This window comes from Chelonia mydas, chromosome 9, assembly GCF_015237465.2.
Source record: "Chelonia mydas isolate rCheMyd1 chromosome 9, rCheMyd1.pri.v2, whole genome shotgun sequence".
Taxonomy (NCBI): Eukaryota; Metazoa; Chordata; order Testudines; family Cheloniidae; genus Chelonia; species Chelonia mydas.
The window spans coordinates 80,884,016-80,909,191 of NC_057855.1; the positions used below are offsets into that span (position 1 = coordinate 80,884,016).

A 25,176-nucleotide genomic window follows, 5' to 3' on the forward strand; every position below is an offset into this window, starting at 1 on the left:
CCAATTTCATTTTGATAGGGTACAAGAATCCGAGCCTATACCACCTCACAGGATTGGGCCCTCAAAGATCCAATATGGTCAAATATCAACAGTCAGAAAAATTAAAAGGCTAATAACAATTTTAAACAGAAACACGCACTTAACCATGTATGTTTAAATAAATTTTAGAGATGCTACAAAGAATGAAAATGCCAGTTTTTGTCGCAGTGCTAGGAACTTGAAAGCTAAATGACATCAGCAAATGCTCAGAGGAATTTTTATTTGAATCGTAGAATCATAGAACTGGAAGGGTCCTTGAGAGGTCACCTAGTCCAGTACCCTGCACTCATGGCAGACTAATTATCTCGACCATTCCTGACAGGTGTTTGTCTAACCGCCTCTTAAAAATCTCCAATGATGGAGATTCCACAGCCTCCCTAGGCAATTTATTCCAGTGCTTCACCACCCTGACAGGACGTTTTTCCTCATGTCCAACCTAAACCTCCCTTGCTGCAATTTAAGCCCATTGCTTCTTGTCCTATCCTCAGAGGTTAAGAAAAACAATTTTTCTTCCTCCTCCTTGTAACCACCTTTTAAATACTTGAAAACTGTTATCATGTCCCATCTCAGTTTCCTCTATTCCAGACTAAACAAACCCAATTTTTTCAGTCTTCCCTCGTAGGTCATGTTTTCTAGACCTTTAATAATTTTTGTTGCTCTTCTCTGGACTCTCCAATTTGTCCACATCCTTCCTGAAATGTGGTGCCCAGAACTGGACACAATACTCCAGTTGAGGCCTAATCAGTGTGGAGTAGAGCGGAAGAATTATTTCTCGTGTCTTGCTTACAACACTCCTGCTAATACATCCCAGAATGATGTTCGCTTTTTTTGCAACAGCGTTACACTGTTGACTCATATTTAACTGTGGTCCTCTATGACCCCAGATCCCTTTCCGCAGTACTCCTTCCTAGGCAGTCATTTCCCATTTTGTATGTGTGCAACTGATTGTTCCTTCCTAAATGGAGTACTTTGCATTTATCCTTATTGAAGTTCATCCTATTTACTTCAGACGATTTCTCCTGTTTGTCCAGATCATTTTGAATTATAATCCTATCCTGCAAAGCACTTGTAACCCCTCCCAGCTTGGTATCATCTGCAAACTTTGTAAGTGTACTCTCTATGCCATTATCTAAATCATTGATGAAGATATTGAACAGAACCAGACCCAGAACCAATTCCTGCAGGACCCCACTCATTATGTGCCCTTCCAGCCTGATTGTGAACCACTGATAACTCCTCTCTGGGAACAGTTTTCCAACCAGTTATGCACCCACCTTATAGAAGCTCCATCAGGTTTGAGGGCAAGCATAGCACTGAAGAATACTTTTAATTAGTTATTGCTTTTGAAAGAAACTATGGAGCAGTTGAAAATGACCAAAGACAAAGCTAGATACAGGAAATTTTGGGCATGTTCCTGAAAGATGCCAATCATTTCCCACTGATTTCAGTGGGAGTTGAAATTACTCAACAGTTCTCAGGATCATGACTTTACCAGTAGCATGTGTTTATGCACAGAAGAGGTGCCTAGAATTCTAATGTGATCTTGGGACAGCAAGTTGGAGGGGCCATGCTGCCAAAATGGTCACAACAGTATGTAACAAAAACCAATACACTCAAAAAAAAAATCACAATTCAGATCTGTGTGTGTGTGTGTGGGCATGCACATATGTGTGGGGAAAAAGCAGCAGTTGTTGCTTAAGGTTTAAAAACTGAAGATTCATAGCTGCAGCAACATATTTGCACAAAATATCCATCTGCCCCACTGCTCTACATTTTGAAGATGTCGGCAATACTCAGAAATTAAATACATGAACTAGGAAAATAGATTGGCTTGCTGTTATCACTGCTGCTTCGTGCACTGTAATTAGGTTTCCTTACCATTTTCTTTCACCCCATTAATCAGGATAGTTTCATGGTCTTCTGAGGCACAATCCTTATCTTGTTGGTCATCCATCAATTTAACCTCTTATTGTTCATTCCATACTCCACTGCATCTAGCCAACCTGTACATTTCCAAAAACATAATTACAGTCATTAAAATTCCTGAAATAAGCTCACAGAACTGTGAATAAAAGAAAAAACATTACACACAGCTACTAACCCTGTTTAGGAGGACAAACACTATTTATTATAACAAAGTAGCTATCATATTTTCACTCTTCTAATCCAAAACCTCCCCCAGTCCAATGTATTTCAATGGAGTTAAAAAGAGATGTCTCCATTTTCTTCCCAAAAGAACAACAAGCATCAGTAACACAATTTCTTTGCAGTTGTTGAGGAATTTTTCACTGCCACCGAGAATTTTACTTCAGTGCAAATCCAAATTTCAGTGGTTCCCCAGAGAGGATGACTTGGTTAAAATGAGACTCCCAGCTTACGGACACCGACACCATTCCCAGCGCCTCAGTCCATTGCTGTGGCTGCCACAATGTTTCATTCAGTGGGCCAGGGAGCCCAGTAAAAGATCTACTGACATATTTTAATCAAAAAGAAAAGGAGTACTTGTGGCACCTTAGAGACTAACCAATTTATCTGAGCATAAGCTTTCGTGAGCTCACGAAAGCTTCATCGGATGCATACTGTATGCATCCGATGAAGTGAGCTGTAGCTCACGAAAGCTTATGCTCAGATAAATTGGTTAGTCTCTAAGGTGCCACAAGTACTCCTTTTCTTTTTGCGAATACAGACTAACACGGCTGTTACTCTGAAACCTGTCATTTTAATCAAAGAGACTCCCCATATTTTTAGTAAGATTTCCCAGTCATAAACTATGTATCATTTAGAGCAGTGGTTCCCAAACTTTAACAGCCCGCGAACCCCTTTCACTAAATTGTGAAATCTCGTGAATCCCCTCCTAAAAATGAATATTTCCAGGGATTTAAGTTTAAATATCCTCCGCACGGCTCCTGCTGCTGGACCCCGTTGACTGCCCCAGTCAACTGAGCTCCACTGAGCTCGGGCTGCAGGTCCTGCTGACCGCCGGGGCTCGGGCTGCCAGCCCCAACTGCCCGGCCCCGCTCTCCCTGGGGCTCGGGCTGCCAGCCCCGTGTGGAGTGCTGGGGTTCGGGCAGCCGGCTGGCTCATGGGGAAAGGGCTCGGGCTGCCAGCCCCAACTGCCCGGCCCCGCTCTCCCTGGGGCTTGGGCTGCCAGCCCCGTGTGGAGTACTGGGGTTCGGGCAGCCGGCTGGCTCATGGGGGCAGGGTTCGGGCTGCCAGCCCCAACTGCCCGGCCCCGCTCTCCCTGGGGCTCGGGCTGTTTGCCCTGCAACTGGGTCCCACCTGCTGCCTCTAATGCCCAGGTTCCTCTGGCCGCCATTAGTGAAATTTTTCTGGCGAATCCCCTGTAATGTTCTGTGAACCCCCAGGAGTTCGCGAACCCCAGTTTGGGAACCACTGATTTAGAGTATTTGCATGTAACTTTAGGAAGATTAACTTTTAAGTATGACAGATGCTCTACATTTTCCAGTTACAGGCTGCTTAATAATGTCTCCTGCCTGTTAAACATGCGTTCAGGAGATACACAGTATAAAGTAGTAAGTGAGACAGCTTGACTTCTTTGGAATGGGCCGCTTGCTGTGTGAGGAATCTTTGGTGGGAGGAGTACTGCAATTTGGTAAGGAGCTTAAACACATCATGGATTGACATTAAACAAATCCATTCTGTCCCTCTCTTATGGTTTTCCAGGTGGAAGACAAATGTGCAATGATCATTCATTTCCAATAACCACATGTTAGGGTTGCCAACTTTCTAATTGCACAAAACCGAACACTCCTGCCCCGCCCCTTCTCTGAGGCCCCACCTCCTGCCCCGTCCCTTCCTCGAAGCCCCATCCACCACTCACTACATTCCCCCTCCCTCGGTAGCTCACTCTCCCCCACCCTCACTCACTTTCACTGGGCTGGGGCAGGGGCTTGGGGTGCAGCAGGAGTATGAGCTCTGGGCTGGGGATGAGGCATTTGGGGTGCAGGAGGGGGCTCTTGGTTTGGGGCAGGGGCTCAAGGATGAGGAAGGGCATTGGGGTGTGGGCTTACTTTGGGTGGCAGGGCTAAGGCAGGCTCCCTGCCTGTCCTGGCTCTGCACTGCGCCCTGGAAGTGGCCAACAGGTCTGGCTCCTACGTGGAGGTGCGAAAGTGCCTCCGCATGGCTCTCGCCCACAGGCACACTCCCCCCCAGCTCCCATTGGCCATGGTTCCCGGCCAATGGGAGTGCCAAGCTGGTGCTCGGGGCGGGGGCAGCGTGCAGAGCCCCATGACCTCCCCCACCTAGGAGCCAGACCTACTGGCCACTTCCGGGGTGCAGCGCGGTGCCAGGACATGTAGGCACTAGCCTTCCTTAGACGTGCAGCACCGCCGACTGGACTTTTAACAGCCTGGTCGGCGGTGCTGACCGGAGCCGCCAGGATCCCTTTTCAACTGGGCGTTCCAGTCCAAAACTGGACACCAGGCAACCCTACCACACGTGAGTATAGTCAGATGACTGCACATTCAGCTATCCACACCTCACATATTTGAACTGCTTGCTTGCTCACTTCAAAGCACCACAAATATGTATGTGCGTCTGGATGATCTCACATTCTGTATTTGGAATGCTGCACGCTGTAATAAATGCCCCTATTTATTTGAATCTGTCATCATCTCAGGTGGGTAGTGGTGATTCTCTAACTTGCACAGGGGCCAGTCAGCACAGGATGGAGAAGCTGAAGCCAGCTCCCTGACAGCTAACCTCCACCTCGTCTGAGTAAATTTGTCATTCACATTGCATACCACATTTCTCCAGAAAGAAAACACTGATACAGACACAAAACACTGGCAAGCTTGGACACCACTAGGATTTAATTTAGGTGAGTACACGAACGACTATAAGAATGTTTTCTTAAAACATTCCAACACCAAAATTGGGAAAATTTCCCCACACATTTGTTTCCTGCAGTTTTGTTCTACATCTTCCCCTTGGCCCTACTAATGAGCTATATGAAAGCTGCAGATCATTGAATTGAGGGATAAGATAACAACGCAACATCTGAAACTGATTCTCTTATTTCAACTTTCCATCAGTTGTTCTCCAAATCAGATCATCAAAAAATCCAAAATGTGCTTTTTTTCTGTTTTGTAAACCATGGGGATGCTCCACAAGTCTTATGTGGCCTGGTATTCCTGGAGTGGAGGAAGCTGACTCCAAAGACAGAATGTGGACAGACATGAAAGCAATATTCCTGAGGTCAAATTCTGTTGGACAGGCTCAGTGTTACTGTCTCACAAAGAATGTTCTCTAAATAGTATTCATCTCACACAGCCGCTCTCTGTCCTATAGGCAATAATGATATTGCAATGTATACAGAATCTTATTGTGTAGAAAAATCCTTTGATCAGTTTCCTTCAATGAAGCACTTGTTCCTTTTCCTATAAACTTAACAGAAAGCATGGCTAAAATCTACGTTTACTTATTTTGCAGGGGCTGAAATCAAAACTAGGGCAGAGAAAGAAACACCCGCAAATTACAAGATTAAAATATCTGGACTACTTTCTACATTTGTCTCCTTCCAGGTAATCTGAAGGCCTAAAGTGCTAGCTGTGTTATCAGTTACTGTACGTGTAGAGCCTGATTCTGCTCCCACTAGTATTAGTTTTACACTGGTGAAACTCCACTGACTTCAACTGAAATGCTACTGAGTTACGCATGTGTGAGAGCAGAATTTGTTTAATTACTCGCGAAGATGCTACAGTTTATTTTGCTTCTCCTCTATTAGATTCATGAGACACTTGTTTTCCCAAGTGCAGCGCATGAGTGTCCTTGACAGCTATACACATGGAGTGGACCACTGCCCTCTCAGACTAGGAGGGTCAGCCACTTCTTTGCTCCAGTCTCCCAGTGGGGGAAATGGGCAGGCTAGTGGCAGGAGCAAGCATGCCAGGGTGAGGCAAAGGAAGCACCTCTTTCCCAGCCAGCTCTTGGTCCCACAGTGATTCACCAGAAACATATCAGATCACCTGGGATTGTGGGATCTTGTCTGTGGAAACCCCAATTCTGCTGGGAGTCCTTGGCTGATGATTGGGCAGGAGTCTGCCCGGTGCTACAGCTGGTTCAGGGGCACAGGGCCTCTGCACAGACAGCCCTGATCTCTTGTAGATCTTTGGGGATTCTCCAGGTTCACTGCTGGGCCCTGAGGCCTGTTCCACGAGGGGCAAAACTTGCTCCCTCAAATGACTGACTGGGAACAAAATTATGCACTGGGATCTTTGGAGAGATTTCCCTCTCCTCCCCCGAGGCCCCTCCAGCAGGTTTTACAATAGGAGGAGGGGTGATCTGGCTCACAGTATTTTCAGGCACAGCAGTGCTGGTCTTGGAGATGTCTTGCAAGTGTGTACAGTGGATGAAGATAAAGAAAACCAATAAGCGGTGATAACCATGTCATCTAGTATCTGGCTGCTGATATATATGTCTATAGCTCGATACGGATCTCCTGACTCAACTTTCCCATGTGCCAGCATTATCCTCTGAGGCCAAATACACCTCCAAGCATGGAAAAATCCATGCTGTAAAATAAATATTCTACTGTGGGTATGAACTGCCTGGAAAATGGAAACTGATCTATAGCTATCAAGTTAGCTTTATGAATAGAGATAAGATACACATACCTATATACACACAGAAGCCAATATTAGGTAGGTAGGTAGATGATGCGGTGGTGATAGCTGCTCCATAGTTAAGGCTGAAACAGAGTTTTAGTTTAAAGCTGAATATATGGAGGGTCAGTAGCCCTCAGATGAGATCCAGCATAGCGATTCCAATAATCAAATACCTAGTGAAGTGTCCATTGCTTGTTTTTGTTGTGGATAGCAAGGGTTGCAAGAGACACAGAATTGAGGGAAATCTTTTTTACGGAGAGGAGGATTAAAAACCACCATCATGGGAGATCTGATTTTCTGCAACAGAGTTGTAAATAAGTGCAAGTGTTGGAGTGAGGCCTGTATGTGCAATTAGGTCTTAGAGAAAACCTCCAGAGAAATTAATTAGGTGTCAAAGCTTCTGATGCCTCTGACAGGTCTTATAAGAATTAGGATACTTTTAATGAAACCATATACTTTAAAAAACACACCAAGTAAATGTCTCTAAGATATTTATGCACTGAAAAGTAACACAGCAAGAGAGCCCAGGTTTCCGCATAGTAAAAACAGACACTGCACACTCTGTGTTCTCATTAATACAAAGTCTTCCCTCTTCTTGGAGTGCTGTATTCATTAGGCCTTTCACAGAATAAAAAAACATGAATTGCAAAGCCCTCTCTAGCTAGGGCTCTAGGGCAGGTGCTTCTGCCCCAGGCATCAAACTGTAGCAAGTGAAAAAAGAATCAGAGCAGTCCAAAATATAGATATATTTCCTTCCCAGCTATGAGGGCTGGAGTCCTTCTTGTAGACTTTCTGACCTCCCATTTCCCTTCCTAAGCAAAGTCAGCATATTTTATACCTCCTGCTAGGTTAGCTGAAAGGGTAGCAAGGGCCATCTGCCAAGCAAATCCAACTTCAAAACCCTTTGCTGGATCTGGAGATGTTCCCATGGAAGATACAGGGATACTGAATTCTCTTCAGAGAGCATCTTGGGGCAATCAGCTACCAACCCTAAACTCCGGAGTATCCTTGTATTCAAAGAACCAGTATACCCAGTCCCAGACACAGAAACTGAATGACTTTATTTTCCTTCTAATTTCTACGGTTGTCATAATCATCCTTCAGCTATTTCAAGTATTCTTCTTGATCCTTGATATTTATAATAAATTGATATCTTATGTGTGACTACATTTAATATTTTCATTTGCCAATAGACAAGGGATCTCAGTCTGTCATTTGTTCCATTCCAGGGTACCTTAAAATGCCTAGTATAAAAGAATCCACTTCTAATAGAGGTGGAAGAAATAAAAATCGATGCCTTGGAACTGGAAGTACTTCTGCTTGTTTTATTTTACCAGTGATGTTGGCTTTATTTAGAACAGAGGTACCCAAATTTTCACCAGCAACTTGCCAGGACCCAATAAAATCGAACAGATTGCACCCACCCTCATCTTTAATAAGATGATCCAGACTGCAGAAAATACAGGTTGCAACATCCAATTTAGCCCAGCCATTCAGATCAAGATGAACATAGTGTACTGGAAACAGTAATCTCTGAAGTCTGTATATCTGTGTTTAAGCTTTGTCCAGCCACAGGCTGCATTGTAGAGCACTGTAAGCCACCCTTTGGCTACCTGATACACAACTTTGAGTTGTAGTGATTCTGGAGCATGAAGATAACCTTATAAAGCAGAAGAGCTGTTTGTGTGTAAAGTTGCTATACTTGTGACTCATGATTTGATATAATTTTTGTTACATGATCATGTAGCATTTCTCAAATAATACAATATCCGACTTGTTCCCTATAATCTTAGGCACACAAGGAGCATCTTGCAGCAGTGTGCATGCCAGACAAACAGAATCCACAAGAATCTTGTATAGGAAATGCATACAATATTCATCAGATTATGCATACTTTCAACATAGAGAAATAGTTTCATTTAGATGACATAGTTGGGCCAACAGAATTTACAGGTAAGGTAGCCTCATAGTCTTATCCCCTGAACTAAATCTGAAGAAGGCTATGCAGCTGATTGAAAATTTCTTTGCAATCAGGTATGTAAGGTAAATTCATGGGTGCTAATAAAATAATTAAAATTCATACCTTAGAGAGAAGAGAACTTATCATATCTTATAAAAACTAAGTCAATAAAGATCAGATGCCACACATTTTTATGTAATGATGCAGAAAAATGTTGCTTTATTTGAGGAAATAGTATGTGATTGTGTAATTAAAAACACAGAGCTTGTCTACGTGAACATATAGTTCACAGCAAGCTGGGGTGTGGATCTACCTCGAACTAACTTAAAACTGGACTAGATCAAAGCAAACTAATGAACTGTTAATTTGCATCAGCAGGATCCACATGGACAGTTAGTCCACGCGAAGCTAGTGAGTGCTAGATTCACAACGCAGCTTGCCACAAACTGTATGTTTGGGTAGCCAAGCCCTTGTAATACAGACAAATGAGGGAGCAGAGTTAAAGTTGTGCATGCACTTTAACTTTAGTATTTCCTGACTTTTGAGTGCTTAACCATACAACTTTCATGATACCTTAAGATAGTTTTTGTAGGGAATTTTAATTCTCTTTAAAACATGTGCAGGCAGATTTGTTTAGTAGGTTCCCTGCATTTGTAAAACAACAAGTGTTCTTACAGGGCTCTCTCTTCCATTATTCCATTCACGTTTAATAAAGCAGTGGACATTTGCTTTTGAGAATTGGTTCATTTTTTAAAATTTCCAAACAGCTCTATTCACAAATTTACGCGCCTCAGCAATTCACCCAACTAGATGAAAGAGTCATAATGAAGTACAAAGACGCGTCACTTAATTTTATCTTTGAAATAATTTTGGTTCAGCCAGATTTTAAAGTCTGTTTTTTAAGGCAAAATACTGTGTTAGGACAGATTGTAGCCTGTAAGAGATCAGTCCAGCTCTCCATCTGTATCCAGGTAACAATGTGGAACGCACATATTTAAGGGGGAGGGAGGAGAGAATCTGGACAGCTGCCACAACTGCCTGGGAAGCAATGTTTAGTTAAGTCTCGGATATCACTGAAAGATGATGTGGAGATGTCACCCTGTAGGTGAAACATTTTTCTGCATGTCAGATATTCAGCCCTGGGTCTCAGATGTGGAATCCAAATGCTTTGGTCCTGCTCTAGCTTTAGACAATGTGAGATTCCTTTCTGTGAATCTGAGTGCCTCCTCATCAGCCTTCTTTCATTCATAATCATAGGAACGTCACTGCAAATTGGTCATATCCACTGCCGAGTCCCCAAACGATAATACTATGATCTGAGAATCTCAAAAAGTGTCCCCTGCATTAATGAACTGAGCCATAAAACAACCCCATGGAAAACAGTATCATCCCCATTTTACAGATGGGGGAAACTGAGGCACAAACCAGTCACATGACTTGCCCAAGAACACACTGCAGAAGAGCAGCAGATCTGGGAGTAGAACCCAGAAGACCACTAGACCATACTGATTTCCAGACCACCTTTTCCAGTCTCACTGAATGGCTAATTTCCAGTATCACTATGTATGCTACAGTGTGTGTGAAAGAATATACATTTCTATGTCCATCCTAACCATCTGCAGCCCAGCCAGTCAAAAAACATTCATCTCTTCACAGGAAGATAACTAGTGACCATCATGGCTATGTTTTCCGTGGGTAGTGCCCTTTTCTGGGGTCTAGACTCCTTTGATTTAGGTAACAACAGAGATGTCTGATGCACTAAACTCAGTATCTTTTGTGAGCCACAGGTACACAGTTCACTGTCAAGCTCGGAGCCTAAGAGAGAGCTATTAGTTGTCTAAAATGCATGCCTGGCTAGCACAGCACCTTCCTTTTTGTGTTGGTGGTGAGTAGGTGGTTCCTTAATGATCTGGCAAACATCCTTAGCATAGTTCCCTTGTAATTATATCATCAGTAACTTGTGTGGATTCACACACACCGTTAGTTCACACTGACACTTTGCTGGTCCTATAACCATTTTCTCCCCCACAGACTGTCATTCAGCATCAATTTTTTTTTGTTTGATTAAACTTTTTCAAACTAAGAGGAAGTCAGTAAATTTCACCACTCTCCCTATATAAAGCAACAAGCGGAGGGGATCATAAACAAAGGCATTTATCAGCCTTTGCTGGAGGTGTTAGTCTTTGCATATTGAGTAGCAGTGCTGTAATTGTTTCATTAGAAGGACTCTGGTTTTGCCTGCAGCACTAACAATGTTTAGAGTACAGAGGAAAAAATACTACAGGCAGCACCAGAGCAAAGATAAATTGATAAATGCTCCATGCCTGACATTAGTTAATACATTGCAGCTTTATTCACTTAAGGCAGCCAAAGAATCATTCCTCAGTAAAAATAAAAAATAAACATCTGGATCCATGCACACAGTATTGGTGCAGAGCAAGAAATGATGGAACAGAAAGATGAAGCATGTACTGTATATGCCTTATACCGCCACTGCTACACTTGCAAGTCATTTCCCACTTCTAAGTATTTGGCTTTACTCAAAGCAAGCTTTTGCATGTTGGCTGAAAACTAACTAATTTGTCTCTGCTGAGCTTTCTGTAAGGGTGGCAAAGAAGTAATCTCAAGGAGACTTTGCATTGGGTTTATAACAGTATTCTAAGTAAACCAGCCGCACTGATGCAAACATAGGGATTGTAAATACATAAATAAATTGAAAAACAAAGTGAAAGATGCTTTTAAAAATGGTTTTAATCCCCTCTTACTGTTGGAGGAAGTTCTGAGCCCCAGATCACAAAGAATTCTGTAGAGATAGCATCAAACAGAAAGTGAAAGCAACCTAGTAAATGTTAAACTAATTGTGAATTCAAGGTTACACGCTGGAAAAACAAAATAAGATCATGGTTAACTCATCATCTGCAATAAATCTGAATCTGCTAGAATAACTTGTAGATTCTGACAAGGCAGACTGAACGTTTGCGAAGAAAATGTGCCTGTCCTTCAAAGACAGAGTAGTCATGGCACGCAGACCAGTAAGGCTGATTCTACCTGGTAACTGAGCATTAGTAATCCTCCAACAAAGAGCACGCTGGAGCCACAGTCAAACCACTGCTTCTCCACCCTCCTCTTCCCAAACTTGCATTGCTTGGTATAAACGGGCATTATGGAAGAAGGAATGTGACTCCTAGACGAAGGCTCTGAATGGGAGGGTAGCCAGGATAACTCCATGTGTCCAGGGACCTCAGACAACTGCTACTAACATGCAGCAAACATTTTATAACAGCAGTCCTCCACATGACACTACTTAACAGTTTTCATTTCCAACGCACTGCACCAACCTTAATTAATGTATCCTCACAATAGTTTCATATGTAGCTCAGGCCATTATGTAAACAGAATTTTATCACAGGAACATTTTTGTGGGACCCTTTGTTAAATTAATGGGAGGTTAGCTGCATGACACTAGTTTCAAGACAAGGAAACTTTTGATGGATGGAGGAAAGCATTGGGGGCCTCCATCATCCTGCACTTAATCTTGTCCTTTACAAATGTGCCACCAAATGAGAATTCTCCATTCACTCAGGTAACAAGGTAACTGTGGATGTGTGTAATGTGACAGCACAAAGTGCAAGATAGGGACAAATCAGGCCTTTAGCCTCTAGTCTCATGATGAAATCTCACCTGAGAAGCGGCTGTGGTGCAGCTGTACTGTGGTGCATTACTGAGTAGCTCATAGAGAGAGAAATCGCCACTAATGCAAATGGCCAAATCTGGACAAAAAAATCCAGCTTCTAAACTAGATGTTTTTATATGGCTCGTGCACATATTTAAGACCTAACAAAAGAATATGAGCTTCCATTGCAGTAGTCAAAAGGGTGATCATTGGATATGTAAATGGGAATCTCAAGTAAGAGTAGACAGGTTATTTTAACTCTGCACTTGGCCCTGAGGAGCCTGCACTTGGCCCTGAGGAGCCTGCTGCAAATTCAAGAAGGATGTTGATAAATTGTAGGAGGGTTTAGAGAAGAGTCATGAGAAGCCCTATAAAGTCTACACTTAAAATTTAGGTCAGCATAAGTATGGTGCTGACAGGTGTGAAAAATCCACATCCCTGAGTGCTGTAGCTATGCTACCCAACCCATGGGGCAGACACAGCTAGGTCGCTGGAAGATTGCTTCCATCAACCTATCTACCATCACTTGGGGAAGTGGTATTCCTACAGTGACAGGGAAAAAAAGTTGACGTAGGTTAAGTCTACCCTACAGAGTTATATCGGCATAGCTACAGCACCATATCTATGCTGTTATAGTCCCTGTTAGGGTAGTCATGGCCCAAGAAGCTCCCCTTTAATATCTACTGCTGCTGCTGGGAAAAGAGAGGTGCGAAAGAAACTACCTCTAGTACCATGGCAGCCGAAAGAGGACACTGCCGGCAAAAAGTCTGTGAAGGGGCAGGGATAGAAAGCTCAGAAAGCTGTATTTTCAATTAAGCTCTCCCACCAGGTGAGTTTTTGCAAGCTTTTTCAGAGGCAGCATTCACCCAGTCACTCACCCAGAATCAAGGTACTTCAAGGGGTTTAACAAAATCCATACAAGACCTCGATCTTTTCATACTGCCTTTTAGGCTTACCTCTTTATTCACCTAGCCTCAATGAAAAGGCCTGTGAGGCAGAGGCCTTGAGGATATCACGGTAGCCATTGCACGCTACACAAAATACTGTACAAACAACTCAAGTCCTCATTCAGATTTTCAGAACTGTTTTTTTGGATGGTAGCAGCCGATTATGTGGGGCTTTCATCTATTTTGAGCTCAAATTGATTGGCAATTTTGAAGAATGTGTTGCAAATTGCTATGCTAATCATGGTAAATCAAGCCATGTAACTATATTAAAATAACATTAGCACTGAGACAGAAACTGAGAAAACCAAGGAAATGCTGAGTTAAGGTTTCTTGCCCTGGAATCTTCATCTTGCCCACTTGTGCCTCGATATTTTCTGCCATTATGTGTTGTGAGATTCTAGAGCGGTCATTATAATGCTTAGGGCACATAAAGAATGTTTTACATTTTACATTTTCAAAGCAGTGGGGGAATATTTTCAGAAAAGTGAGTTTTTGTGGCACACACGATTTTGCACCCACATTGAAATAGCGGGCACTGATCTTGGTACTTTTGCTTCAACCTACCTGATCACAGGCAGAAATCAGAGAGTCAGGAGTGCAGATCTGTGGCCACCATACATTTCAAATGAAGATGTAAAATGCACACAGAAAACATCTTTTGCCTGGCTGTAAAAGACTGTATACCCCACAGGGTAAACCCATAGCTGGAGAGTCTGGGGAAGGAAAAGTATTTGAGGTTCCCCTCACACTGAGTTTCCTCAAATTCTTCTGTTGGGGGTATACGGGGTTGCCAACTTACCAAAAAAGAAGCTGGGGATCTGCCAGAGGAATATTGCAATCTGCATGGAGGCCCTGTACGTCTGCATCCCCTCTCCTGCACCTTGGCAGTGTGCTCCAATGCTGCCAGGAAACCGCAGAGAAGTGGCCTCCTCTACAAACTCCCCTTTAAGGAGGCTTCCCCAGCATGGAGGGACTCCAGATAAATAGCGGTACAGCCTCAGAGCGTGTTACCTTTTGCAGATTCCCAATGGTTTGTAGGGAAAGGTGTGGCTCTACCCTGCCCTCCTATGTGCATTCCAAACCCCCCAGAGAGTACTCTGCAGGGCCCCAGAAAGAAGTGGAATGTGCCATGAGATAGCTGGCCTCTGCCCTTTCTCAAGGGCCAAAGGAGATCAGAGTGTCCCTTCCTCATGCAGAACTCAGGAACAAACTGGGCTCTAACTAATTAATCTCCATAAATTGCCTTTTAGAGGGATGTTATCTCCATTTTGCTGGGGAGGATACCGAGGCACAGAGTTGCCAAGAATCACAATACTTCTATGACATGGTTTGGGACAAGGCTACTCTTCTGTACCTGTTTACTGGCATCAAAGAAATACTGGCTACGATGGATCAAATCTTAGGTCAAACACTACACATGTGTGCTGGTATAGCTTAATTTGGTATAATTTAAAACTAACCCTGTCAAGGTTCCTTCCCCACTCTGAACTCTAGGGTACAGATGTGGGGACCTGCATGAAAGACCCCCTAAGTTTATTCTTATCAGCTTAGGTTAAAAACTTCCCCAAGGTACAAACTTTGCCTTGTCCTTGAACCATGTGCTGCCACCACCAAGCGTGTTAAACAAAGAACAGGGAAAGAGCCCACTTGGAGATGTCTTCCCCCAAAATATCCCCCCAAGCCCTACACCCCCTTTCCTGGGGAAGGCTTGATAAAAATCCTCACCAATTGTACAGGTGAACACAGACCCAAACCCTTGGATCGTAAGAACAAGAAAAATAAATCAGGTTCTTAAAAGAAGAATTTTAATGAAAGAAAAGGTAAAAGAATCACCTCTGTAAAATCAGGATGGTAAATACCTTACAGGGTAATCAGATTCAAAACACAGAGAATCCCTCTAGGCAAAACCTGAAGTTACAAGAAGACACAAAAGCAGGAATATACATTCCATTCAGCACAGCTTATTTTGCCCGCCATTAAACAAAAGGAAATCTAATGCATTCCTAGCTAGATTACCTACTAACTAACAGAATTTCTGTGACTGCATTCCTGATCTGTTCCCGGCAAAAGCATCACACAAACAGACAGACCCTTTGTTTCCCCCCTCCAGCTTTGAAAGTATCTTGTCTCCTCATTGGTCATTTTGGTCAGGTGCCAGCGAAGTTATTTTAGCTTTTTAGCCCTTTACAGGTGAAAGGGTTTTGCCTCTGGCCAGGAGGGATTTTATAGCACTGTATACAGAAAGGTGGTTACCCTTCCCTTGATTTTTAAGACATGCCCCCCAAATCACAGATAGGGTGAAAACACTGGCTGTGATTTCTTCCTGGAGCTCTAGGAGAAAACAGAATTAATAAGACACATGCACCTCTAAATAGACTACCAACTGTATAAAGACTAACAATATTTTCCACATCTCAAGGATGATTTTAACCAGTTGATTCTGGGAAACTTTCACGGGAGAGTGCATCAGCCACTTTGTTAGAAGCTCCTGAGATGTGTTGTATGTCGAAATCAAAATCCTGGAGAGCTAAACTCCACTGAATAAGTTTTTTGTTATTTCCCTTGGTGGTATGAAGCCACTGTAGCGCAGCATGGTCGGTTTGCAGGTGGAAACGCCGTCCCCAAACATATGGGTGTAGCTTTTCCAGAGCATAGACAATGGCATAACATTCCTTTTCACTGATTGACCAGTGGCTTTCTCTCTCAGACAGCTTCTTGCTGAGAAACACCACAGGATGGAACTCTTGATTCGGTCCTTCCTGCATTAAGACTGCTCCCACATCACGCTCGGACACATCTGTGCTTACTAGGAACGGTTTGTCAAAGTCTGGGGCCCTTAGCACAGGGTCAGACATGAGTGTTGCTTTAAGCTGGCTAAAGGCCTTCTGGCACTCTTCAGTCCACTGAACTGCATTTGGCTGTTTCTTTTTGTTAGGTATGTCAGTGGGGTGGCAATTTGGCTGTATTGTAGTACAAATCACCTGTAATATCCAGCCAAGCCTAAGAAGGATTGGACCTGTTTCTTTGACTTTGAGATAGGCCACTTTTGGATAGCATCCACTTTGGCCTGCAGGGGGCTGATAGTTCCTTGACCCACCTGGTGTCCAAGGTAAGTCACTCTGTTGAGGCCTATTTGACACTTCTTGGCCTTAACAGTTAGTCCTGCCTCCCTTAAGCACTCAAAGACTTTTTGTAGATGTTCCAGGTGTACTGCCCAGGAATCCGAAAATATGGCCACATCGTCAAGGAGGGCGACTGCCTGTTCTCACAGTCCTGCTAGGAGACCATCTACAAGTCTTTGGAAGGTGGCGGTGCATTCCGCATCCCGAAAAGGAGCACATTAAATTCATACAGCCCAACATATGTGGTGAAGGCTGACCTTTCCTTGGCAGATTCATCTAGCGGTACCTGCCAGTATCCCTTGGTTAAGTCCAAGGTAGAGATGAACTGGGCCCATCCCAGTTTCTCCAACAGTTCATCTGCGCGTGGCATTGGATAGTTGTCTGGGCGAGTTACAGCATTTATCTTATGGTAGTCCGCGCAAAAACGTAACTCCCCATCTGGTTTGGGAACTAGAACCACTGGAGATGCCCATGCACTGCCAGAGGGGCTAATTACACCCATCTGTAGCATATCCTGGATCTCCCGTTCTATAGCAGTTTTAGCTTTTGGAGACACCCGGTAAGGTTGGGCTCTAATTGGGTGAGTATTACCTGTATCAATGGAGTGGTATGCCTGTTCAGTCAGTCCTGGGGTGACTGAGAACGTTGGCGCGTAGCTAGTGCACAGCTCCTTGATCTGCTGTCGCTGCATACGCTCAAGGGTCATGGAGAGGTTCACCTCTTCCATGCCGCCATCACTTTTCGCTTTGTAGTAGACACCTTCAGGCCACTCTGCGTCATCTCCTCCCTGGGCTGTAAACTGACAAACCTTTAATTCTCTGGAATAAAAGGGCTTTAGAGAATTAATATGATACACCTTAGGCTTTCGGTTGGAGGTGGGCAATGCTATGAGATAATTAACAGCTCCCAGGTGCTCTTGGACCGTGAATGGCCCTTCCCATTACGCTTCCATTTTATGGGCCTGGAGCGCCTTTAAGACCATGACCTGGTCCCCTACTTTGAAGGAACGCTCTCTGGCATGTTTATCATACCAGGCTTTTTGCTCTTTTTGAGCATCCTTTACGTTTTCTTTAGCAAGGGCTAAAGAGGTTCGGAGGGTGTTTTGTAGGTTGGTTATAAAGTCCAGAATGTTAGTTCCTGGAGAAGGTATAAACTCCTCCCATTGCTGCTTCACCAACTGTAATGGCCCCTTAACCTCGCGGCCATATACAAGTTCAAATGGTGAAAACCCTAAACTGGGATGTGGTACAGCTCTGTAGGCAAAAAGCAACTGCTGCAACACTAGGTCTCAATCATTGGAGTGCTCATTTACGAATTTACCTATCATGGCCCCCAAAGTTCCATTAAACTTCTCCACCAGGCCATTTGTTTGATGATGGTAAGGGGTGGCAACCAAGTGATTCACCCCATGAGCTTCCCAAAGGCTTTCCCTAGTTCCTGCCAGGAAATTAGTTTCTACATCTGTGAGGGTGTCGGAGGGCCAACCTACCCTGGCAAAAATGTCCGTTAGTGCCTGACACACACACTTTTAGCCCTAGTGTTACTTAGAGCTACTGCTTCCAGCCATCGGGTGGCAAAATCCATGAAAGTCAGTATGTACTGCTTTCCTCTGGGTGTCTTTTTCGGAAAAGGACCCAGAATATCCACAGCTACTCGCTGAAATGGAACCTCAATGATGGGGAGTGGCTGCAGAGGGGCTCTGACCTGGTCTTGGGGTTTGCCCACTCTTTGGCACACCTCACAAGACCGGATATAGGTAGAAACATCCTTGCCCATTCCTTCCCAGTGGAATCACTTTCCCAAATGGTCTTTGGTCCTGTTCACCCCAGCATAGCTACTAGGATGATCGTGGGCTAAGCTTAATAGATTTACCCGGTACTTAGTTGGAACTACCAACTGTCTCTGAGGATGCCAGTCTTCCTGGTGTCCACCAGAAAGAGTTTCCCTGTATAAAAGTCCTTTTTCTACAACAAACCTGGATCAATTAGAAGAGTTGAGAGGCAGTGGGTTGCTCCGTGCCGCCATCCAAGCTTTCTGGAGGCTTTCATCTGCTTCCTGTTCGGTCTGGAACTGTTCCCTTGATGCTAGAGACATCAGTTCCTCATTGGATTGTGGACCTAAGCTTGGTCCCTCTGGAAGAGATGCAGGTGCTGAGGCTGTTTCCGTTGATGGTGAACTGCGCTCCGCTGGTGCACTATGGGGTATTTCAGGTTCTGGCTGAGCCACTTGTGTAGGGTCATCTGCTGCTGCTGCCAGTGCAGGCTCGGTGGTTCCCTGGGGTGTTGGAGCTGTACATGGGGTTGCAAGCACTGGACTCAGTGCTGGTAATGGTTCTGGTGCTGGTTGCTTCGCCAGTTTCGGTTCGGGGACTGGCTTGGGCTGGGTCTCTGGGACTGGATCCACTACTGCCATTGCAATTGTTGGCAGGGGATCCGGTTCCACCACCTCCATCTTGGTCTCTGGTAACACAGACGGGGCCCTGGTGGAAGGCTCAGGAACAGGGATAGGTGTGGAAGCTTGCTTAGTCTGGCTGCGGGTGACCATTCCCACCCTCTTGGCCAGTTTTAAATGGTTGGCCAAGTCTTCCCCCAGCAGCATGGGAATGGGGTAATCATCATAGACTGCAAAAGTCCACATTCCTGACCAGCCCTTGTACTGGACAGGTAACTTGGCTGCAGGCAAATCGAAAGAGTTGGACTTGAATCGTCACTTGGGTCTCTGGGTTGATTAAGTTGGGGTCTGTGGCTGCAAGGGCTGGGGGGGAAGATACCGGCGAAAGGAGGACACTCAGGCCTAAGAATAGTAAACTATGCTTTATTGAAGGAAGGCAGAACTTACGCTCCAATCTGCGCGGGGAGACCCTAGGACGCGTGGAGGGGCTGCAGGGGACTCTGGCCATTCGGGACAGCTGACCAGGCAGGACTCCACCAAGGGGGAGTCCTCTGCGGTGCTATATTCTCCGCACTTATCTTGGGGTTACATGGGATCAACAGCTGGTTACATTCTTACATGTATAATTTATGCTTTTTACATAAACTGACTTGTTTACAGGCAAAAATATGCTGAGCTATGCTACAATATCTTTTGGCAGGGTCTGTCGGACAAAGTTCATTGAAACTGCCTGCATCCTCCGCTTACATCCAGTCACATATTCAGTCCACCACTTAGCTCCTCGCCAATCTTCCGCAACCTTGTCCCTACAGGGTCCACTAAGGATTGATGGATGACTGACACCTGCGCTCCAGTGTCCCTCCACGCTGTAACCTTCTTCCTGCCCATGCTCACGGTTTCCCTTTGCTCCGAGGGTATCTGGGAGGCATCTGGGCCTGAGGACCTTTGGTGTGACCCCGGTGCAATGAACTGTAATCTGTTGGGGTTCTTGGGGCAGTTGGCCTTCACATGCCCCAGCTCATTACATTTAAAACATCGCCCAGTTGACTGGTCACTGAGGCGAGGTGGGTTGCTGGAGAATGGTGTGGTGGGACGATAAGGTGTCTGGGGTTTTCTTTGGGATGTAGGTGGGGCCTTGGGTTGTCCCCGGTCATAGGGTTTTGTCTCGGGTTGCCCCTTCTGATATTTGCCCCAACTGCTACTAGTTTTTTTCTTTTCTGCCACCTCCACCCATTTGGCTCCAATCTCCCCTGCCTGGATTACAGTTTTGGGCTTCCCATCTAGGATGTACCTTTCTATTTCCTCAGGGACACCCTCTAAGAACTGCTCCATTTGCATTAGGAAGGACAACTCTTCTGGAGATTTAACACTTGCTCCTGATATCCAGGCATCCCAATTTTTCACAATGTGGTAGGCATGTTGGGTAAATGACATGTCTGGTTTCCACCTTAGGGCTCTAAACTGCTGACGGGAATGCTCAGGTGTTAGCCCCATTCTGTCTCTTGCCTGGGTTTTAAAAAGTTCAAAACTGTTCATGTGTTCTTTAGGCATTCAGCCGCCACCTCTGCTAAGGGTCCTCTGAGCTGCAGCCTCAGCTCTACCATGTACTGGTCTGTAGAGATGCTGTACCCAAGGCAGGCCCTTTCAAAGTTTTCTAAGAAGGCCTTGGTATCATGGCCTGCCTTGTAGGTGGGGAATTTTCTGGGATGGGAAGTGGTACCTGGAGAAGGATTGCTAGGGTTGGTTGGTATATTCTGCTGAGCCTTTGCCTTCTCCATCTCCAGTGCATGCTTCCACTCTTTTTCCTTTGCCTCCATAGCTCTCCTGTGGGCAGCCTCCTGGGCTTTTTCTGCCTCTTTCGCTGCCTCCAGTCTGGTTAACTCCAGTTTGTGTTGTGCCTTGGTTTCTGTCATCCTAGCGTCTCTGTTTTTAACTAACTTTACACCCGAGAGTTAGAAAGAAAACCACAAAACAAAAACAAAAAACCTGGCTTGTAAAATTTTGCTGTGCTGTAATGTGATTACCTATGTTCTCTGATAGCTATTCTCAGCCTACAGAAAAATCCTTTAAAAAAACCCCAAAAACTAACACCTCTGTCTCCAGGCAAATAGACAGAAAACCCTCTAGCTGCTCTTAGCTTAAAAAAAGAACCTCTTCAGGTCTGTGAAAAACTTGTGAATTTCCCTGCAGGAGATTAACTACCCTGCCTTTAGGTAGAGAAAACTCCAGCTCAAAAAATAAAAATCCCTTTGTTATGCCTGCTGCTCTGTCCCCCAGGCAGAGACACAGAATTTACACCTGCAATCCTCTTTTACCAAACTTTTTAAAATCCTGCTGTGCTTCTGGTTCAAAATGATCTCAAAAAAACCTCAAAATGATGCCACCGCTCTGCCACCATGTCAAGGTTCCTTCGCCACTCTGAACTCTAGTGTACAGATGTGGGGACCTGCATGAAAGACCCCCTAAGCTTATTCTTACCAGCTTAGGTTAAAAACTTCCCCAAGGTACAGACTTTGCCTTCTCCTTGAACCCTATGCTGCCACCACCAAGCGTGTTAAACAAAGAACAGGGAAAGAGCCCACTTGGAGATGTCTTCCCCCCCTCCAGCTTTGAAAGTATCTTGTCTCCTCATTGGTCATTTTGGTCAGGTGCCAGCAAGGTTATCTTAGCTTCTTAACCCTTTACAGGTGAAAGGGTTTTGCCTCTGGTCAGGAGGGATTTTATAGCACTGTATACAGAAAGGTGGTTACCATTCCCTTTATTTTTATGACAAACCCAAATTAAGGTCACTATAATTCTGAATGAGACTATCCACACAAGGGGTTTAATGCACTCTAAGTAGTCCACTTTTATTTCACACCTTTAGTTAATTTGGATTAACTGTCCTGTGTTTCCCTGTGTAGCGAAGCCCTTGTACACTACCATACAGTCCTGAATACAATTGTCACACTTGGTGCATCTCCAAAGAATAACTCCAGTGTAGTGACAGGCTTTCTTCCTTTTCCTTTCAGCAAGCAGTATTTCCTCTCCATACTGACTGGGTCGTTGGGCTCAAGTGGCTGAGCGGCATTAGGTCACTGCTATGTCTGTGCTCTCAGAGTATATTTCTGTTCTACCTACCTGTTGCTCCCCATTGCATTGATATGCTAATATTTCATTACTATGTCCCCCTTATGTATTCTTTGTGTAGCTCTGGGAAAAAATGACCTCCTTACTCTCACTCTTAAGCTAGGATTGGGTATGAGAAGTGAAGTACTGCTGAATTTATGCTAGGACTTAAAGGGATGCTGTCAACTTGTAACTCACAAAGTATTTCAGTTTTTTCACCTCTGTTAATAATACTACAGAAGTGAAAGATTTTTAAGTACCTAATTTCAGCATTACTAGCTCTCTCGATTTTATCCTGAGTTTCATATTTCGTGTTTCATTTAAAGCCTCAGCTCCTGGAGTCAAGCGGTTACATGGAATCACATCTTTCCTTTAAAACAAAAGTACATTTCTAGCCCTTGTGGCTGCAGAGAAAAGCATGAACACATGACCCAAGTGTAACCTTAAAGGCTCAAAAACACAGAAGGCAAATAATAAGTACCCAAAAGGTACTTTTAAAAAAAATTATGATTAAATTTCATGATTTTTGAATGATCTGGCAGTTGACAATAGTATTATTTACTTTTCAACATTTATCCAGTTTGTTTACTTTTTACATTTCACTCAGTTCAGTGAAACTCAGCCTGTCAGTTTCACTTTCTAGTCTCATGCCTTAGCATGCTGTCATTATGTTTGGGGATCTAAAACTGCAGGACAATGTATTTAATTCATCCTGTTTTTATTGACAGTCAAAATAAATAAAAACTTTTTTGATAACGTTTCAAATGAGATTTCATACATTAAAAAAAAAACTATCTCCATTTTGCACAAAAGGACCAAATCCTTTTTCTCTGACAGTGTATTTTTTCATCCTACAACTAATAAATAAAATAATAATAATTATTATTATTTTTTAAAAAACAGTTTACTGAAGCTTATTTAAAGAAATACTTTCCTGAAAATTTTCAAGTTTTTAATATCTAGAGGCTTTCTATTCAAATCAAAAATAAAATAAAATAAAAAATCTAGAACAGATTAAAAATCTACCCTTTAAAAAAATTCAACTCCAAAATAGCTCAATGGATTGAAACCATTTTTGTATGAATTTTTTTAAAAAATTGCATCTGGGCTGACAGCTTGAACACTGAGTTGCAGCCCAATGAAACAGAAATGCCAACTCAATCTTAACCATAGTGTTGCTACCAGTTGCTATAATGATCTTAATCAAAGAGTATTGTGATAAAAAAGAACTCTGGTTTGACTGCCTTTGGCACGTCCTAGTTATCACAGTGTCCAGATTTCACATTATGCATTCAGAGAAGTAAAACTCCTTCCCAGAAAACTCCATATTGAATTTTTCTTTTTTCTTTTTAATAAAACATAAGCGTATAGCACTTCTATCTTTCTTGAAATCTTTGTGATCACTCAAAATGTTCAGAAAAGTAAATGAATAGTAGAAACCATTGTCAATCCATGCTAAATTCCAGAGGAAATGCTTTGAGCAATGACTTTATGTTCATTGTTTGTGCTGAAAATAAAGTTCCATTTTATCCCCTTATACTGAACAGGCAACTGGAGAAATGACAAAAATATGTTGAATTTTGATGTCTATCACTTAATCCCATTCCAGAACCAAAACTAATTTTGATAACAGAAAGGAGGATTTAGTGACTGATGTGCTAAAAAGTATTTTAAACATCTATTAATGTGTGTTAAGCTTGCATTTTTCAAAATCAGATGACTGATGATAATGGATAAGAGAACCAGATTTGCATGGTGAAGTATATCATACACAAGCACACACTAAGGCCCCAATACAGCAAAGTATTCAAGAACACTTACAGCTAAGCATGTGAATAGTCCTACTGAAGTCACTGTGACAGGTGATGCCATGGCTAAAACAGGGTCCTGTGTTCTAACAGTTTTGTACTATTCTCCTCACTCATCAATACTCCAGTAAAATCCTTAGGGAATCTATCTGAAAGGCAGTTGCTCGATTAGTTGCTTTTCAAAATCAATAATACCTGGCACTTCAAAGTAGCGTACAGGTTTAAAATAACAGATCCCCACAACATTCCTCTAAGGTATATAGGTAAATATAATTAACTCATCCTACGAACAGGGAAACTGAGTCGGAGGCTGACTTGCCTAAAGCCACACAGCAAGTCAGCGTCAAAGTTGGGATTAAAATGCAGGAGAGGCCTAGCTCCCTACCCTGTACTCCCAGTTAAATACCTTCAGCCATTTAATTTCTTGCCCATCCCTTCTTCACTCCTTCTTATGATTGTGATATAGTAGCACCCAGAGACACGAAAGAGGATCAGGACCCTGTTGTGCTAGTGCTGTATAAACACACAGTAAGAGACAATCCCTGCTGGGCAGATTCTACAATCTAATTTATGACAAGATGCAACAGATGCTGTAACACACAACTGAAGAAATGTGGGAAAGAGGGGGCGGGTAACATTGATAGGAACATGTGGTTACATAGACTGGACATGTGCAAAGTTAGGTTGCCGTGGGTCCCTTAAATATATTAGTTAAAATATATAAATAAGCAAATAAAAACAAAATAAATAAATATCCATAATCTAACTAGGCAATTATCTATAGAAGGCAGACTTGTGGGTTTAACATAACGGAGGCACATAATGGAATATTGCTTGTGGAACACAAATGTTCTGAGGTTACAGGAACATAATAAATAAAGAAATAAAACTAGACAACTTCCATAGAGTCTTGGAGGTTGCTTTTTTTGTATTACTTAAAACAGATACATGCTATTTCAAGCTGGGAAGATGAAGAGAAGCCTTTGGAAAGTTGAATGTGGCATGAAAAGGAAGCACCCTCTCTGCTTAAAAGAAGAAAGTTTTTGACATCTGAACATCTATAACATATAAAGCAGATACTGTGGAAACTCAGCAAGCAGTTGGAGCAGTAACTAAAAGGCTGGACTGCAAATACATCTACTTGGGGAGTTGTTTCCAGTGTATCTGCTGCATATATGGTGTGTGTGTGTATATGTATGCGCGCATGTGTGTAATGCACACATTAGCTACATTACACTACATATATGCAGCAGATACTCCAACTACTTGGTGAGTTTCCAGTGTATGTATGTAAGTCTAACTTGCGAACACATGGGGAAAACAGCACAACAAACCTAGATAAACAGGTCAAAGAGCAAAACGAAATCTAGGAACATCTTGAAGACATCGAAGAAACTGAAGTGCCTGCAGTCTGGGTCCATATTTTAAAGAACAACATTGTCAGCAAAGAAGTTGAAGAGATGATCTGAGGCCCGTGGTCAGCCTTGGACAGATAACACCAT

General features: G+C 43.4%; 1 protein-coding gene across 2 annotated transcripts in view; it reads right to left on the bottom strand.

The window, feature by feature from the left end:
• NEXMIF (neurite extension and migration factor) overlaps nt 1–25,176 on the bottom strand; it is a 240,304-nt gene that overhangs the window by 14,804 nt on the left and 200,324 nt on the right. For both annotated transcript variants that reach the window (XM_043523178.1, XM_037909167.2), the window contains exon 3: nt 1,918–2,042. In XM_043523178.1, the coding sequence (XP_043379113.1) occupies nt 1,918–1,993 (76 nt within the window). In that variant the 5' untranslated portion in view covers nt 1,994–2,042. The remainder of the gene's footprint in view (nt 1–1,917; nt 2,043–25,176) is intronic.